Source organism: Saccostrea cucullata, unplaced genomic scaffold, assembly GCF_032062105.1.
Source record: "Saccostrea cucullata isolate Sc308-1 unplaced genomic scaffold, CSIRO_AGI_Scuc_v1 ctg4091, whole genome shotgun sequence".
Taxonomy (NCBI): domain Eukaryota; kingdom Metazoa; phylum Mollusca; class Bivalvia; order Ostreida; family Ostreidae; genus Saccostrea; species Saccostrea cuccullata.
In genome coordinates, this window is record NW_026931438.1 from 1 (window position 1) to 15,852 (window position 15,852).

The 15,852-nt window shown below is 35.3% G+C and overlaps 1 protein-coding gene across 1 annotated transcript; it reads left to right on the plus strand.

The window, feature by feature from the left end:
• Positions 1-3,238: 3,238 nt before the first annotated feature.
• On the plus strand, positions 3,239-12,866 carry LOC134232619 (fibropellin-1-like). Its single transcript, XM_062714617.1, has 8 exons — positions 3,239-3,329; positions 4,865-4,972; positions 5,189-5,296; positions 7,028-7,135; positions 7,723-7,830; positions 8,045-8,152; positions 8,388-8,495; positions 12,592-12,866. Exons 1-8 carry the CDS (start codon positions 3,239-3,241, stop codon positions 12,864-12,866), a joined length of 1,014 nt encoding a protein of 337 aa, XP_062570601.1.
• The last annotated feature ends 2,986 nt before the right edge of the window (positions 12,867-15,852 follow it).

Consider the following 15,852-nt stretch of genomic DNA (forward strand, 5'->3'; position numbering starts at 1 on the left):
GTAAATCAAATAAACGCTAAAATTAAATAATATTGATATCGTTTATAGAGAGGGCAGTTGAGATAAATAAGCTACCTGTCAAATGTGATTAGGAAGTTGATTTAACAGCACCTGAGTTAAATAGACCTAACAAACTGTAGGCTTCCCCCGTACACACCTGGTATCCGAGGAGTCGTCACGTTGATCTTTTAACCCACCCTACTCAGAGTTGGAGGATTAAGAATGATTAAACAAACGTATTTAACATTCCATAATATATCCTTTTACATTAGGCAAGATTTTTTTCTTCACCAAAGCATTTTATTGAATCGAGTTGATCGTACCAAAGGCTTTTAAAACTTGCTTGTAAATAACATTTATTTAGAAAAAAATTGAAGCAATATTAAAAGCACTTTGGTAGAAATAATAGAATATTCATAATGATAAAGTAAATTTAAGCTACTATCTGTTAAAATATTACTGAATAACTCTTAATTCCAAAGGAAATTGCGTTTCAAAAACTTGTAGAATATACAAAAGCTAATTCAAAATATTAAAGTTTTATGCATTAAACATTTAAAATTTTTTAATTTAAAAACAAACGAAAAATATCTTTTCTCATTCTATATTATTTTATTATTGATATTAATAGTAGCATTAATGATAGAAGTTTTTATCCCACGTTTAACCCTTTATCCTGTTAAGTTAATATAGCTCATGTGATATCGTTTTCGTATCACACATTTGTGCGTTGTGTTTAATCCCCTAGCCAAGGCTCGGGGATAAAAACCACACAACTCGTTGGATAAAAATCATATCCAACTACAAATCATATGAGATCCATATATATATTGAATGTTCTTTTAGCGATTTAGCTTGATTTGATTGGGTAATTAGTTGTAGTTTTTAGTTTTCAAGGATTCCAGCTGAAACCAATAGAAATATACCATAATTGTAGTTGTTCCATGCAGAGAAACAAGATGTCGTAATGGTGGAAGTTGTAGGGATACCAGCAAAGGGTACCAGTGCATCTGCAAACCTGGATATTCTGGGCGCAACTGTGAAAGAGGTCTGTAATTATTTGACAAAATCTGTATAATGAAGGTTAACTCGTTTATTAAATTTATTTAGTAAAGTAATGTATTATAAGTTCATTTTTCTACCGGCTTTCCCCAAATAAATGTCAATAAACAAACTTCTTTTTTTTATATAATTGATATCAATAATCTATACCTGCTAAAAAAAATTTTTGTATTTATTTGATTTTCATATAACCTTGATGTGATAGCCACCCTTAATTATTAATGAAAGTTGTAAATCCGAGGTTAATTAATATAAGACAAAAATCCTCTACGGAAAGGACATTTAAGAAGGAACGCCAAATAAACCAGTTGCCAATTTGCTCAGACTAATGTGAGCAATGTACGTAAAATGAACAGGACTTGGAAAAAGCAGATTGTGAATTTTGATAATAATAAAATGTCATTTAGTATAATGAATGAATAGAATTCGCAAATATTTTCAACCGCAGACTTATGGTGCAAAGTAATGGCTGAAAAATGTTTTCATCAAAAATTAAAAAAAAAATGTTAATAGGCGTAATTATTGAACTGAATATGTCTTCAATTAGAGCTTGAAGAAGGATATGGAGATAAAAAACAGTATTCAATCTCAAAGTCCATAAACAATATAAAATACTGACCTCCAAAACATCAGAGGTCGGATCAGGTGAATAGAGGAGTGAGCATCCCCTGCTGACCGGTCACACCCGCCATGTGCTCCTTTTCATGATCAGGAAGTAACGGGTGTATAAACAATGGACTAACAATTAGTATGAAAAAATTATTAAATGCAAAGACAGCAATAATTGGGCAGTTTTTTCTTTTGCCTTTAAGAGATATTTTGGTTTGTTTACAGAATTTCATTGATTGACTGATTGATTGTATATTGTTTAATGTTCCACTCGAGAATTTTTCACTCATATGGAGAACGTCACCGTATGCCGGTGAAGGGCTTCAAATTTAGACCTATGCTCAGTATTGTTACAACGCACTTTGAAAAATTACGCACTTTGAAAAATATTTTCAAAGTGCGTTACATTTGGGACGAAATCAACGCACTTTGAAAAAATTAAATTTCTTTTCAAAATGCGTTAAGATCGACCATATTAACGCACTTTGAAAAAAAAATGTGTATAGCTTGGCTAATATTCTTGCAATTCTTAGGTATGATAAATAATTGAACCTGTTTGATAACTCTTCGGTGATGAGGTCACTTACGGATATGAAAGTGAGCGATTTTGATATTTTCATACTTTAAAATTCTTTCTCTCTTAAATATTTTACTGTATTTAATTTTTATTCAGTTTGCGTGGATTTTATGTAAGCTAAAACTTATTGAAAGTTTTAAATGTCATACAAGTTATGTAAATACGTATATTTGGGTTTAGCATAGGCATCATTACCGGGAGGGGGCTTAGGCACACACATGTTTTGCAAAGATATACATAATATAAACATAAATGAATATATGAAAACCATCTATCCTTCTGTGTTCAATAAACCAGAAGTGAAAAAGAATTGGATAGATTACACGATCAGTACGTACTGGTTCCTGCCGACAAAGCAGGTAACAACATTGTCTTCGTTTGTAAGGCTCATTATATAAATTGCATTCTAGAAGAACTTGGATTTAATTCTACAAGTGGTAATCCTACTTATACTCATACTTCTCTTTCTAAGGAAGAAATTCTTCAAAATCACCTGTCAGTTTTGAATACTTTTAGTATTCCACAGAGCCAAAATGAATTTGAACTACCTTATATATATTGGATTCCGAAACTTCATAAGAATCCTTACAAACAAAGATACATTGCAGGTTCCAGTAAATGTTCAACCAAGCCTCTTTCGTTACTTCTCACTAAAATATTGACAGTAGTGAAGGAAAAACTTCGAGTACTGTGCAACTATATACTCAAGAAGTGGTGTAAATCAGATGTGGATACTTAAAAATTCTAAAGAACTTTTGGACAATTTGAAATCACAAGACTTCACTAAAATCAACAGCTTAAAAATTTACGACTTTTCAACTTTATACACAACGATTCCCCACGACAAATTAAAATCCAGGCTTTTTGATATCATTGACAGCTGCTTCTTCAACAAAAATGGAACTCGTAAATTTACTTACCTCGTCATTGGTCATTTGAAAAATTATTTTGTTAAAACAGATTCTGATTGCACACATAAGTACTCTGAAGATGACATCAAAAGATGCTTCATTCCTGATTGACAATATCTATGTGGTTTTCGGAGATCTGGACTTCCAACAATCTATTGGAATTCCTTTAGGTACCGATTGCGCTCCGTTATTAGCAGACTTATTTTTATATTCATATGAAGCAGAATTTATACAAAATCTTATGCGTGAAAAGAAGAAAACACTTGCTGTGACCTTCAACTCGACATTTAGATATATCGACGACGTATTGTCAATTAATAGTGATAATTTCCATTCCTACGTCGATACGATGTATCCTGGTGAACTTAAGATAAAAGATACCACAGAGTCCGACACTTCTGCTTCATACTTGGATATTTTACTTGAAAAAGACACTAATGGTAATCTAACAACCAAGCTATATGATAAACGTGATGACTTTAAGTTATCTATCGTCAACTTCCCTTACTTATGCAGCAATATACCTTCATCACCTGCATACGGAGTATATTTATCTCAGTTGATTCGATACGCAAGAGCGTGCTCTACGTATGAACAATTTCTTAAACGAGGTAAATTATTGACAAGCAAGTTGATGAAACAAGAATATCAACAGTCTCGTTTAATGTCATCATTTCGTAAATTCTATGGTCGATACAATGACCTTGTCAGCAAATACAATTTATCATTGAGTCATATGCTGACTGACGTTTTTCATACCAATTGTTAGTCCATTATTTATACACTGAATTGACGACGGATTTTTTCCGTTATTTCCTGATCATGACAACGAGCACACGGCGGGTTTGACCGGTCGACAGGGGATGCTGACTCCTCCATGGCACCTGATCCCACCTCTGATGATTCAGAGGTCCGTGTTTGCTCTGCTCTTATTTTGTATATTGTTTAATGGACGTTGAGATTGAATACTGTTCGTTATCTCCATATCCTTCTTCATATAGGCATTGAAAATAGGAACTTACCTTGGGGGATGGAGTCCACTTTCAATTTGCTACCGACGGCTACGTACAATGTATAAGAAAAAAAAAAGAGTTGGGCTGAGAGACCTACTTTTGTTCTCCTTGTTCTCAATGGGGTTTAATGAGTATATGTAAATTAAAAAGTTTTTCAGAAGATATAATCATTATAAATTGATTCTCTTAATTACTAAAATCTAAGTCTAGAATGTTTTATACATATTTTTTCAAAGTGCGTTAAATGTCCCCATGGTTAAAATGTTTAGGTACACTCTTAACGCACTTTGAAAACATTTTCAAAGTGCGTTGAGTGTGTCCCAAATTTAACGCACTTTGAAAAATTTTTCCAAAGTGCGTTGATTTTGTCCCAATTATTTTCTAAGTGCATTGCCACACAGCACTCAGAGCCATTAAGCATTGAGGTTTCTTTAAAGTGCCAACGCCTACCGTTACACGGGACCTACGTTTTTAAGGTCATATCCGAAAGACCCGTGACTATCACTTCTAGTGCCGAGCGCTTGGCGAAGGAACAGTCATTATCTATGTTTACGTCTTAAGTTTGACGCGACGCCGCGAACGAGAATCGAACCCGGGCCTCCCGATCACCAAGCGAACGCTCTACCACTAGGCTACCGTGACCGGTAGAATTTCATTGATCATTTATGACATTTGTCAAGAATTTCTTTTAGTTTCCACGTGTAGTGATAACCCATGTCAACATGGACGTTGCCGTGACGTCACAGGTGGATATACGTGTACCTGCGATCCAGGTTATGCTGGGAAAAACTGCGAAAGAGGTTTGCTTTTAAAGACTTATCGGATGTTTTTAAATATTTTGAAATTGGAAGCATTTTATTTTTTCTGTTCCTGATAACCAAAGTTTATGATTTTTTTTTTACTGTGGATATTCTCCACTTATAAAGCCATAGTGATCACGTGACCCGGTGACGGAAAAGGGCTACAATGGCAACTCCTGGTTATATTAATTACAGATATTGGTATATATTTTGCAGTTGCAACCTGTAGGGATAATCCGTGTCAGCATGGGCATTGTCGTGACGTCGGTGGTGGGTACAGATGTACCTGTGACCCTGGGTATACGGGGAAAAACTGTGAGAGAGGTAGTTCATAGAATATATTTTCATTTCATTTACAATTTAATGCATATCTAGAAAAAAATTGTTTTTTTAAAATCATTTCTGTCTGTCTTCATATGCAATGTTTAAGTAATAGACATTTTTAAGTTTAACGGTTGAATTTACTTTTTTGTCATAGTATGATACTGATCATTCTTGGTCTTTGTTGGGTGATTACAGTTGTCCTTATGTTTCAGTTATTACATGTAGTGACAGTCTTTGTCGGGTGATTACAGTCGTCCTTATGCTTCAGTTATTACATGTATTGACAGTCTTTGTTGGGTGATTACAGTTAATGTTTATTTTAGTTATTACATGTATTGACGGTCTTTGTTGGGTGATTACAGTACCTGGTAGTCCTAATATTTCAGTTATACATGTATTGACGGTCTTTGTTGGGTGATTACAGTTTATGTTTATTTTACTCCTACAAGTAAGAGCCTCGGTTAACGTCCCTACGCTCCTTATATACCTCGGACTCTTACATCCGAAGGCCATTTTCTAACGAGCACGTTCCGCCTGAGATTTTGGGCGGAACGTATTATGCGTGAAATAAACTGTTAACAAGTAATTTTCAGGTACCTACGTGTTTGCATGGGGTATGAAAATCACAAGAAATAATAAAATCCATTTAATTCAGTGTGCATTATTGTTAATTAATGAAAATTGTCATTATTCCAATTTGTCACCAGAAGTACTTTCAATTTGACTTCACATTAATTTTGCGGATTGCTTGTCAGAAAACGAAATTTTCGTTGCAATTCACTGGTTTCGTTTCGTCAGATTTTCTGAATTCCAATTTCGAATTTTAAACTGACGACTTCTTTCAATTTCTGCTTCGATTTAAAAAATAATGGATTTATTGCTAATACGAGAGGTTAACAGTGTTTTATGCGTAAGTTTTATCGTAAATATTGAGTATTTTTTTTATTTCGTATCATTTGTTAATATACAAAGCCTTATTTCTTAATAAAATAATTTTTTCCACTTGGGGTTTCTGCGGCGAGAATTTTTACAATGGATGCTAGAGGTTACGCGGCGCCAAGTCAAAAGTATCTCGCCGTGAACCTCTAGCATGCTGGAGTAATGTTTATTTTAGTTATTACATGTAGTGACGGTCTTTGTTGGGGGATTAAAGTCGTTCTTATGTTTCAGTTATTACATGTATTGACGGTGTTTATTGGGTGATTACAGTTTATGCTATTTTAGTTATTACATGTATTGACGGTCTTTGTTGGGTGATTACAGTTTATGTTTATTTTAGTTATTACATGTAGTGACGGTCTTTGTTGGGTGATTGCAGTCGTCCTTATGCTTCAGTTATTACATGTAGTGACGGTCTTTTTTGGGTGATTACAGTCGTGCTTATGTTCAGTTATTACATGTAGTGACGGTCTTTGTTGGGTGATTACAGTTTATGTTTATTTTAGTTATTACATATAGTGACGGTCTTTGTCGGGTGATTACAGTTAATGTTTATTTTAGTTACCTGGTATTACATATAGTGACGGTCTTTGTCGGGTGATTACAGTTTATGTTTATCTTAGTTATTACATGTAGTGATCGACGGTCTTTGTCGGGTGATTACAGTTTATGTTTATTTTAATTATTACATGTAGTGACGGTCTTTGTCGGGTGATTACAGTTTATGTTTATTTTAGTTATTACATGTAGTGACGGTCCGTGTCGGGTGATTACAGTTTATGTTTATTTCAGTTATCACATGCAGTGACGCTCCGTGTCGCCACGGTCGCTGTCAGACTGTGGGAAGAGGATACACATGTGCCTGTGACCTTGGATTTGCAGGGAAGAACTGTGACAGAGGTCAGTAGTCAAAGTTTCCTCTGTTCTGTGTGTCACGTGTGTTGATTGAGCAAATCAGATGTTTTTACAAAACATCCATATGTAAAGAGTACAATAATGGTTTGTCCTTCACTTACCCTCATTTTCTTTTGTTTTGTCCAGGCCTTTTTTGACATCATCAGTCGCTGCCATTTCAATTATAATAGAACTCATAAGTTTACTTACCCTTTTCATTGGTCATTTGTCAAAACAGTCTAATTGTACTCATGTACTTTAAATAATATAGCTGTGCAGTCATTTAAAAAATTCTCGTTAATATATAAACTGTATTTTTGTTTTGAGTTTAAAAAACTCATTTGTTGATTTAATGCACATTTATCCAAAAGAAATGAAATCTGTGTTGAATTCAATATCATGTTGATGATTTATGCATGGAGGCTTAGAGATATGACTTGTCAACAATGGATGTTTACCGCTCCTATGTGCCTGATTTCATTTCTTTTATTTCAAGGGATCCCTGTTTTTATGCCCCTCTTACATATTTGTTTTAGTTATAGATTTTTCGGGATCGGTAATTTTGCTTTTATCTTGACCTTAACATTACACAGGAGCAACATGCAGTGATAATCCTTGTAAAAGAGGAACGTGTCACGGGGGATCGGGAGGGTACAGCTGTACGTGTCCTCCAGGAACAGCAGGGAAGAACTGTGAAAGAGGTGACTGGATTCTCATTCTCTCATTCATTTGAGCTTTAAACATTTTCCTATTGCTTTAACAGTTTTTATGTGCATGTAGATTAATTTGTATTTTAAATATAAAATTAAAAAAAATACATATACAAAGTGATATAGCTAGATATCGACATCTTGGTTTTGACATGTTCGTTTTTATTGGTTTATCATTCTTATGTTTTTTCCTGTCACGTTTTAGTTGCTGTTTGTAAGGACAATCCGTGTGTTACTGGCACGTGTTCTGACACGCCCACTGGATTCCGTTGTTCTTGTGATGCCATGCACACTGGTCGTTTGTGTGAGACAGGTACTACACCTTTTAGCTGATCCTAATAAATCTCATTAAACGCAATGAACAAAAAATGCTTGTTTTTAATTTTTTTACGAAAGTATTCATAGAATGACCATCAGAATTGATGTTATAGTATTGCATAAAACGTTCACTTATATTAACAAAAGGCGAAAAACAAAGGTGAAAAGCAAGAACATTGATCTCAACCTATTTTTTCCTTGAATGTTAAGATTATGCTGTCTTTTGTCAGCTATAACATGCAGTAGCCGCCCGTGCCAGCATGGTTCATGTAAGGATACATCACACGGATTCAGCTGTACCTGTGATGCCGGATATAAAGGGACCACGTGTAACACGCGTAAGGATTTAGATTTTTAAAAAAAATTATCCTCAAAGAATATGAGTATCATTTACACAGATTTCTACTTCTTGAAAACAGTTTGGATCTCTTTGCAAAGGCTTGCTTTGTACATTCCGTATGTATTATTATACCCGCACTTTCTAAAGAAAGTTCGGGTATATTGTTGTTACTCATGTCCGTCCGTCCGTCCGTCCGTCCGTCTGTCACACTTTTCTTCCCTGAACTCCTCTTACATTTTACACAGTAGCTTAATCATCTTTTGGGAGATGGTTGGTGGTGTCATGTAGATGTGCAGTAAGGTTTCGGAATTTTGATTTTGCCCCGGGGGGTCAAATGGGGGTCGAAAAATGACGTTTTTTATGCAAAAAGTCCCGTCTTCCCTGAACTCCTTTTACATTTTACTCAGCAGCCTAATCACCTTTTGGGGGATGATTGGTGGTGTCATGTAGATGTGCAGTAAGGTTTCGGAATTTTGATTTTGCCCCGGGGGGTCAAATGGGGGTCGAAAAATGACGTTTTTTATGCAAAAAGTCCCGTCTTCCCTGAACTCCTTCTACATTTTACTCAGCAGCCTAATCACCTTTTGGGGGATGATTGGTGGTGTCATGTAGATGTGCAGTAAGGTTTCGGAATTTTGATTTTGCCCCAGGGGGTCAAATGGGGGTCGAAAAATGATGTTTTTTTATGCAAAAAGCCCCGTCTTCCCTGAACTCCTCTTACATTTTACTCAGGAGCCTAATCATCTTTTGGGAGATGGTTGGTGGGGTCATGTAGATGTGCAGTAAGGTTTCGGAATTTTGATTTTGCCCCAGGGGGTCAAATAGGGGTCAAAAAATGACGTTTTTATGCAAAAAGCCCCGTCTTCCCTGAAATTCTCCTACATTTTACACAGTAGCCTAATCATCTTTTGGGAGATGGTTGGTGGTGTCATGTAGATGTGCAGTAAGTTTTCGTAATTTTGATTTTTTCCCCGGGGGGTCAAATGGGGGTGGAAAAATGACGTTTTTTGTGCAAAAAGTCCTGTCTTTCCTGAAGTCCTCCTTAATGTTACTCAGAAGCCTAATCATCTTTTAGGAGAGTTAAATATTTTGAAAATTATGTAAAACATCAACGTTAAAGAGTAAAAAAACATCACATGCTGGGAAACACCTTGAATTTTTATGAGTAATTAATGTACATGTCAAATGTGAGAGTCATATCTCATCTCAATCAAAAGTTATAAGCAAATGCAACATTTTTGAAAAGTAGGTTAGGCTTCAAGGTCAAGGTCACAGAGTAAAAGTCATGATTCATTTGGAAAGATCTTATCATAGGTAATAATATACTTGCATTATAATATGAATGCCCTAACTTTTCTCTTTCAAAATGATGAATTTATAACAATTTAATTTTTTTGCAAGTAGGTCAAACTTCTAGGTCATATGTAAAAAAAAAACCATGCCATTCTCACAGGTAAATACTAGTACATAAGTTTAATATGAATGCCTTGTCTCTTCTCATTCAGTAGATATGACCGTGATGACCAAGGTTAATTTTATTCAGACAGAAGGACAGTCTGACATACAAATGGACATATTTCTATATGAATTGCATGGGTAAAATTGGACCAGTGGTTCTAGAGAAGTTAAAAATGTAAAAAGTTTTCAGACAAACAGATGGACGACATGTCACGACAGACGTTATATGATAAGGAAACCAGAAAAGCTCAAATGAGTGTTTTGAAAGGGTTACAATATGGTTGCAGTATTTGAAAAGCTGTTTTTTTCATGCAGAGATATGCATGACCAACATATTCATCTTTTATAATTTCTTTAGTAATTTGTTTGTTTGTTGTGAATACATCTCTCTCGGGAATTTTTCCCTCATATGGAGACACCACCAAATAATAATGAAGACAAGATGTGTTTGTGAAACACTGATGTCCATGTATGGAAGCCTATGGTGAAGGTTGAAGTTTCTCAAATATATGTCAAATTCAAAAGTCAAGGTCAAAGGGTTCAAATTGTTGGTATCAGAAAAAAGTCTTGTCACAAGGAATGCACATGTGAAATAAGTAATCCCTAGTACTTCCTGTTCAAAAGTTAATTGCCAAGGTTATATAATTTTTTAAGTGGTTCAAACTCTACGGTCAAGGTCAAACATATTTATACCTGTTGACAGTTCACAATGAATACACATGTTAAGCATGAAAGCCCTAGCACCTACTGATCAAAATTTAGGCCAAGTTTAAAGTTGGGTATTTTTCTTGTAAAAATGTGTATTCTAGGTCAAGTGATCAAAGGTAAAAATTAATGTTACCCAAATAAAAGGTCTTAATTGTCACAAGAAATAAACCTATAAAATGTGGAAGCCATTTGTATAGCCCATCCCACTTAAACTTATGGGCAAGGTTATAATTTCTGCAGACAAATAGACAGACATAATATAAACACAAGAAAAAAAATATGTACATAATTAGTCAAATGGAAAAAAATATACTATTTAATTGGAATCACAAAATAGATTGTTATTTCAGGGATAGGGAGTGGATAGGGAGATTGGACCCCCCCCCCCGGAATTTCCTTTGTTATTTAAACAAGACTATATACTGAAGCAAATAAAAAATGACTTTGGACATCCTCCCCCTAACTTAGAAAACATTGACCACACTATCATTGTTTTTATTTTGTTTGTTTTCAGTTTATGAGTTTTTTTTCTCCTGCTTGTCAGGAAATTCTAGGCATGAATTTTTTGACTGAGATGTGAACCCCCCTCCCTACTCCCGAAAAAAAATTCTGGATCCGCACCAGTATTGGCAGTAACTGAATGTCACATCAACAAGGAGAGATAACTTCACAATATGAAATTCGTCTAGTGTGGCATGCGATGATCTTTGACCCTTTTTGAACTTTAACCTAATCGTTTGGGTTTATTTTACCCCCCACTATACTTAAACTTGTACTTACCGACCTCCATAGGTCTTGTAAACTTCATGAGATATAAATCCAATTTATAAAACACAAAATGAATTAATCCAATGCACACCATTCTGCAGCATGTTATAATGCTATTCCATTCGGAAAACCTTCGTGCCGTCGATTCCGTCACCTTATCAGATGAAGTGGGAATCGGCCGAGGTGTACCGAATGGAGTTTAATCTAAAAATATGATAATGGGTGACGCAACGTGATGTGATGTAGAATTTACATGTCAAGAACAAATTTTAAATTAATTCATAACAAACAATGTTTTAACAAAACTGTTCCATCTAGCTTATTCAAAAAAGTATGTACTATGTGATTGTGGTGTCGAGGGGGGGGGGGGGGGGGGGATTAGTAAATTTAAAAAGGTCCTATTATGAGCACAACATTTATCAAAATCTAATTTACATCATTAATAGAATTCAAAGTGGTATATAATGAATTAAGCATGTAAAATAAATATAAGAGGTTCTGAGTTATAGGTCACAGGGATAATTTCATACTCAATTTGATGAATACATATAAATTACAGGCACGTAGCAACCGGGGGGGGGGGGGGGGGCTGCCCCTTTTTTTCCCAACATTACCTGTACTCCTGTACTATAAGAAAATGTCAATTGAAAAGATGGTTGCCCCTCCCCCCCCCCCACACTTTTTACCACAGTATATACATAGCAAGGAAATATGGGGAAAAAATTGGAACTGAAAGTAATTTTGCCTTGAAAAAAAGGTGGCCCCTACCCCCCCCCCCCCCCATTTCATTTTTTTTTTCCTTGTTAATTTTTTTAGGTAAGTAAAAAAAAATTTCTCAGGTTGGCCCCCCCCCCCCACTTTCAAAAACGATGCTACGTGCCTGAATTATATAGAATTATTTTGACTTTTTCCTTGGTAAGCCGCCCGTAGGATTGTGTATTTAGAGGCAAACACCTTAGTGCGGGTATTACTGTCTCATGACAGCATCTAGTAAATATATATGGTTTTAATATAATTTCATATATTGGTGAATATGTATTTCAAAATTTCTTTTGCCATTTTAACGATCGACCCTGCTATAACGTTAAAAAATCATACACGTTATTCTTTTAATTCATGCATTCATAACCGTTAGTTTCTATCTTAATTGTTTGTTATAGAATTTTTCACTCAGTTTGAGATGCCACCTTTTGCCGATGGAGGGCTGCAAATTCAAACCTATACTCATTACATTTCGTCTTTCAAAGACTGCTTAATTGTTTTCTCTGATCACACAGGTGTCACATGTTCAGACAACCCGTGTCAGAAGGGGGCGTGTCATGATGGATCAGGGGGATATCATTGTACGTGTTCCATGGGGTACACAGGAAAGAACTGTGACAGAGGTAAGCCTCACCCTAACCCTGAGGTAATTGTGACCGTGTACATAGCGTAAACTCATTCCACGCGGAAAAAAGTACTTCTACAGTATTTTTGTATTACATTCACGGAGTAAACCATGCAATATTAGAGTTTCTATATAAAATTATGATATCGCTAAAATAATTTTATAGCCGTTTCAAGAAATAACAGATTTCAAGGGGTCGTCAATGGAAATACTTAGTGTATGGAGATAACAAAAAAGCTCAAAGGTGCCATTAAATGAAACATGGAAATCCCAAACAATATTCAAGCTTAGAGGTCTATTAATCAATTAATATCAGGAGAAGAGCAAAGAAGAACCTCCAAAACATCAGAGTTATGATGTGGTGCCATGGAGGAATGAGCATCCCCTGCTGACCGGTCATACCCGCCGTGTGATCTTTGTCTTGATCGGGAAATAACAGAAAAATCCGGCATTGTGTCTGGTCGAAGAAAAACCTAAATAAATTTTAAGCAAGCACTAACTTTGTGCTCATCTGAATATAAAAACGTTTGTTCTGTCCAAATTTAAGCATGTTTTGAATTTGATTAATTGATTTCGAAATATGCAAAACAATTCCAAAAAAGAATTTCAAAGCTTACTACTATTTCAGGAGTAATTTTATTATTCCATTGTTTGTCACTTTGTTTGTTTTTCTATCTGTCCATCTATTAAACATTTAAATTTTCATTTTCCCTAAAACCACTGATATAATTTCAACCTAACATGTTTTAAAAAAAGGGATCCGCAAATTTATGGAATGAAATCTATATAGATAAAAGTTCCATTCCTCTGTCAAAGAAAAAAACTTACAATCATGAAAAATTACAAATTAAGTGGATGTCTTTATTTTTAGTATAAAATGTAAGTAGCACTTCATTACTTTGTAATGGAGAGGCCAAAGTTGTAATCATCTATTTGCCGTGACCGGTCGTGATAAGAATGAGGCTTGAACAAAGTTTATGGTGTTCGCCATTTGATGACCAAACACCCATGATATTAGGAGTGAAAATTAAGATTTTTTAAATTAGACCTGAAGACGGACGTTTCGTGTTGCGGAAGATGTAAGATTTTACAAAGTCCTTGAAAGCAGAGTTAAGATCTTATTTTGAGGTCTTTCACCAGTTTCTGTCGACATTTCTACACTAGTAAAAATCTGAAATAGAAATTTGAAGGAAAACAACAACAACAAAAATCAATTAAATATTCAATATATTGGGTAGTAAAGGAAATCTGGGAATGTTTCACAACAAAATTTGCTTGACGTATATACTGATTTCATTCTGAATTTCCTCTGTTCTTACATGTTAGTCTATTGAGCTCGCTTCGCGACGCTCGCTATTACTAGTTTGAAATCTCAACAACACTGAATTACTTGTCAAGTTTAGAAAAGCTATAATGTAGAATGTCATGAATATGTCGAAATTAAAAATACTTTAATGTATTTCCATGAATAAAAAGCTTACTTCCGGTAAAGGGAGAAGTCATTTCAAGTAGAATTTAAATGAAAATAATAAAGAGAGATATATTTTTTCAATAACAAGATATCTATTTCTTCTTAAGAGACATCTCTTTTAGACACTTTTGAAAGATGTCTCTTTTACTTCGAGAGATCTCTTTTTTCGGAGAGCTATGGAAGTTCTGCAGCTAAGCGGACAACCATTGGGTCTGTTTTTGTTCACTTTTATCTCTGTTGAACACTAGAAAACACAAAATTTATTTTGTGTATTATATTTTACAGCTATGACCTGTAGTGACAGTCCCTGCAGGCATGGATCTTGTATAAATACACGGACTGGATTTACTTGTGTGTGTTCTCCCACCTACAAAGGAATCACGTGTGAATCAGGTAAAATGTAGAAATATGAGAATGTCTTAGAAAAGCTAAAAGGGCTAACCTCCAAATAAACTAGAGGTACTGTTAGCAATGAGCTCACTTAATGATACCCCCCGCCTCCCATAATGTCCATGTGTTGCTATATATTGTTTTACGGTAATGTGTAAAGAGGAATAACTCGTCCTATCAAATGTTATCCAGAAGCTTCTATATGTGACGTCATAGGTAAACATATAATGACAATGTCCATGTTTTGCTATGGGAAACTTAAAATACGTGTCGAATAAAAAAGAAAAATAGGAGGTGCACAATGGCAGTATTAATAGAGATTCTGTGAAAGTTTCATTAAATTTCACTCAGTAGTATAAGAGGAGTTGCGGATAAGAGATAAAGCGTAACAGACGGACGGATGGACGTACAGACGGACGGACAGAAATATCGATTACTCTATACCCTCCCACTGTTCAAGCGGGGGGTATAAAAAATCAAGCAGAACAGAGGGGATGTAGGTGAGCCGTGTGACCTATTGACATTTTATTGTTTTCTATCCCTGATGAACGTATGAATATGCAGTTTAAATCCATTGTATTTAACAGCTTTGACCTGTAGTGATAGTCCCTGCAGACACGGATCTTGTATAAATACCCGGACTGGATTTAGATGCGTGTGTCCTCCCACTTACACAGGAATCACGTGTGATACGGGTAAGATGTAGATATGTTATAAGCACAAGTCTTAAACCACATAAGAAAAATCTAATTAAATTTAGTGACCAAATATTTAAAACTAATACCGAGCGCAGCGAGGCGGCGCGAAGCGCCGATCGCGTAGCGAGCTCAATAGACTAACGTGTACGAACGGAGGAAATTCGGGTTGAAATCTACACATTGTTCCAAGAAATTTTTATCTCATCGCGTGAAAAAATTCCAAACTCCCAGTAATCCTTTGCGGTGCATAGCAACAAGCTGGCTAAAACATAGCAACAACTTACTTGAAAAAAATACAAACAACGATTTATTGCAATTTCCATGCCATAAAACCATCGTTTGCGTCCAAAGTCTACAGGACTTTTTATCAGACTGAAGTCATACTTTCGTCACTTTAACGGTTCGGGTATTTCCGATTTTGTCGGAAACTTCCGAGAACTTCGGAATCTCGATCCCGATGTTTGGGAAGTGATTT

Bases quoted from the DNA above. Each gene is read 5' to 3' on its own strand.
- LOC134232619 (XM_062714617.1), top strand. From the start codon at position 3,239: ATGACATCAAAAGATGCTTCATTCCTGATTGACAATATCTATGTGGTT. The intron at 3,330-4,864 runs GTACCGATTGCG...AATTTCTTTTAG, and splicing joins ATCTATTGGAATTCCTTTAG to TTTCCACGTGTAGTGATAAC. The intron at 8,153-8,387 runs GTACTACACCTT...GTCTTTTGTCAG, and splicing joins TGGTCGTTTGTGTGAGACAG to CTATAACATGCAGTAGCCGC.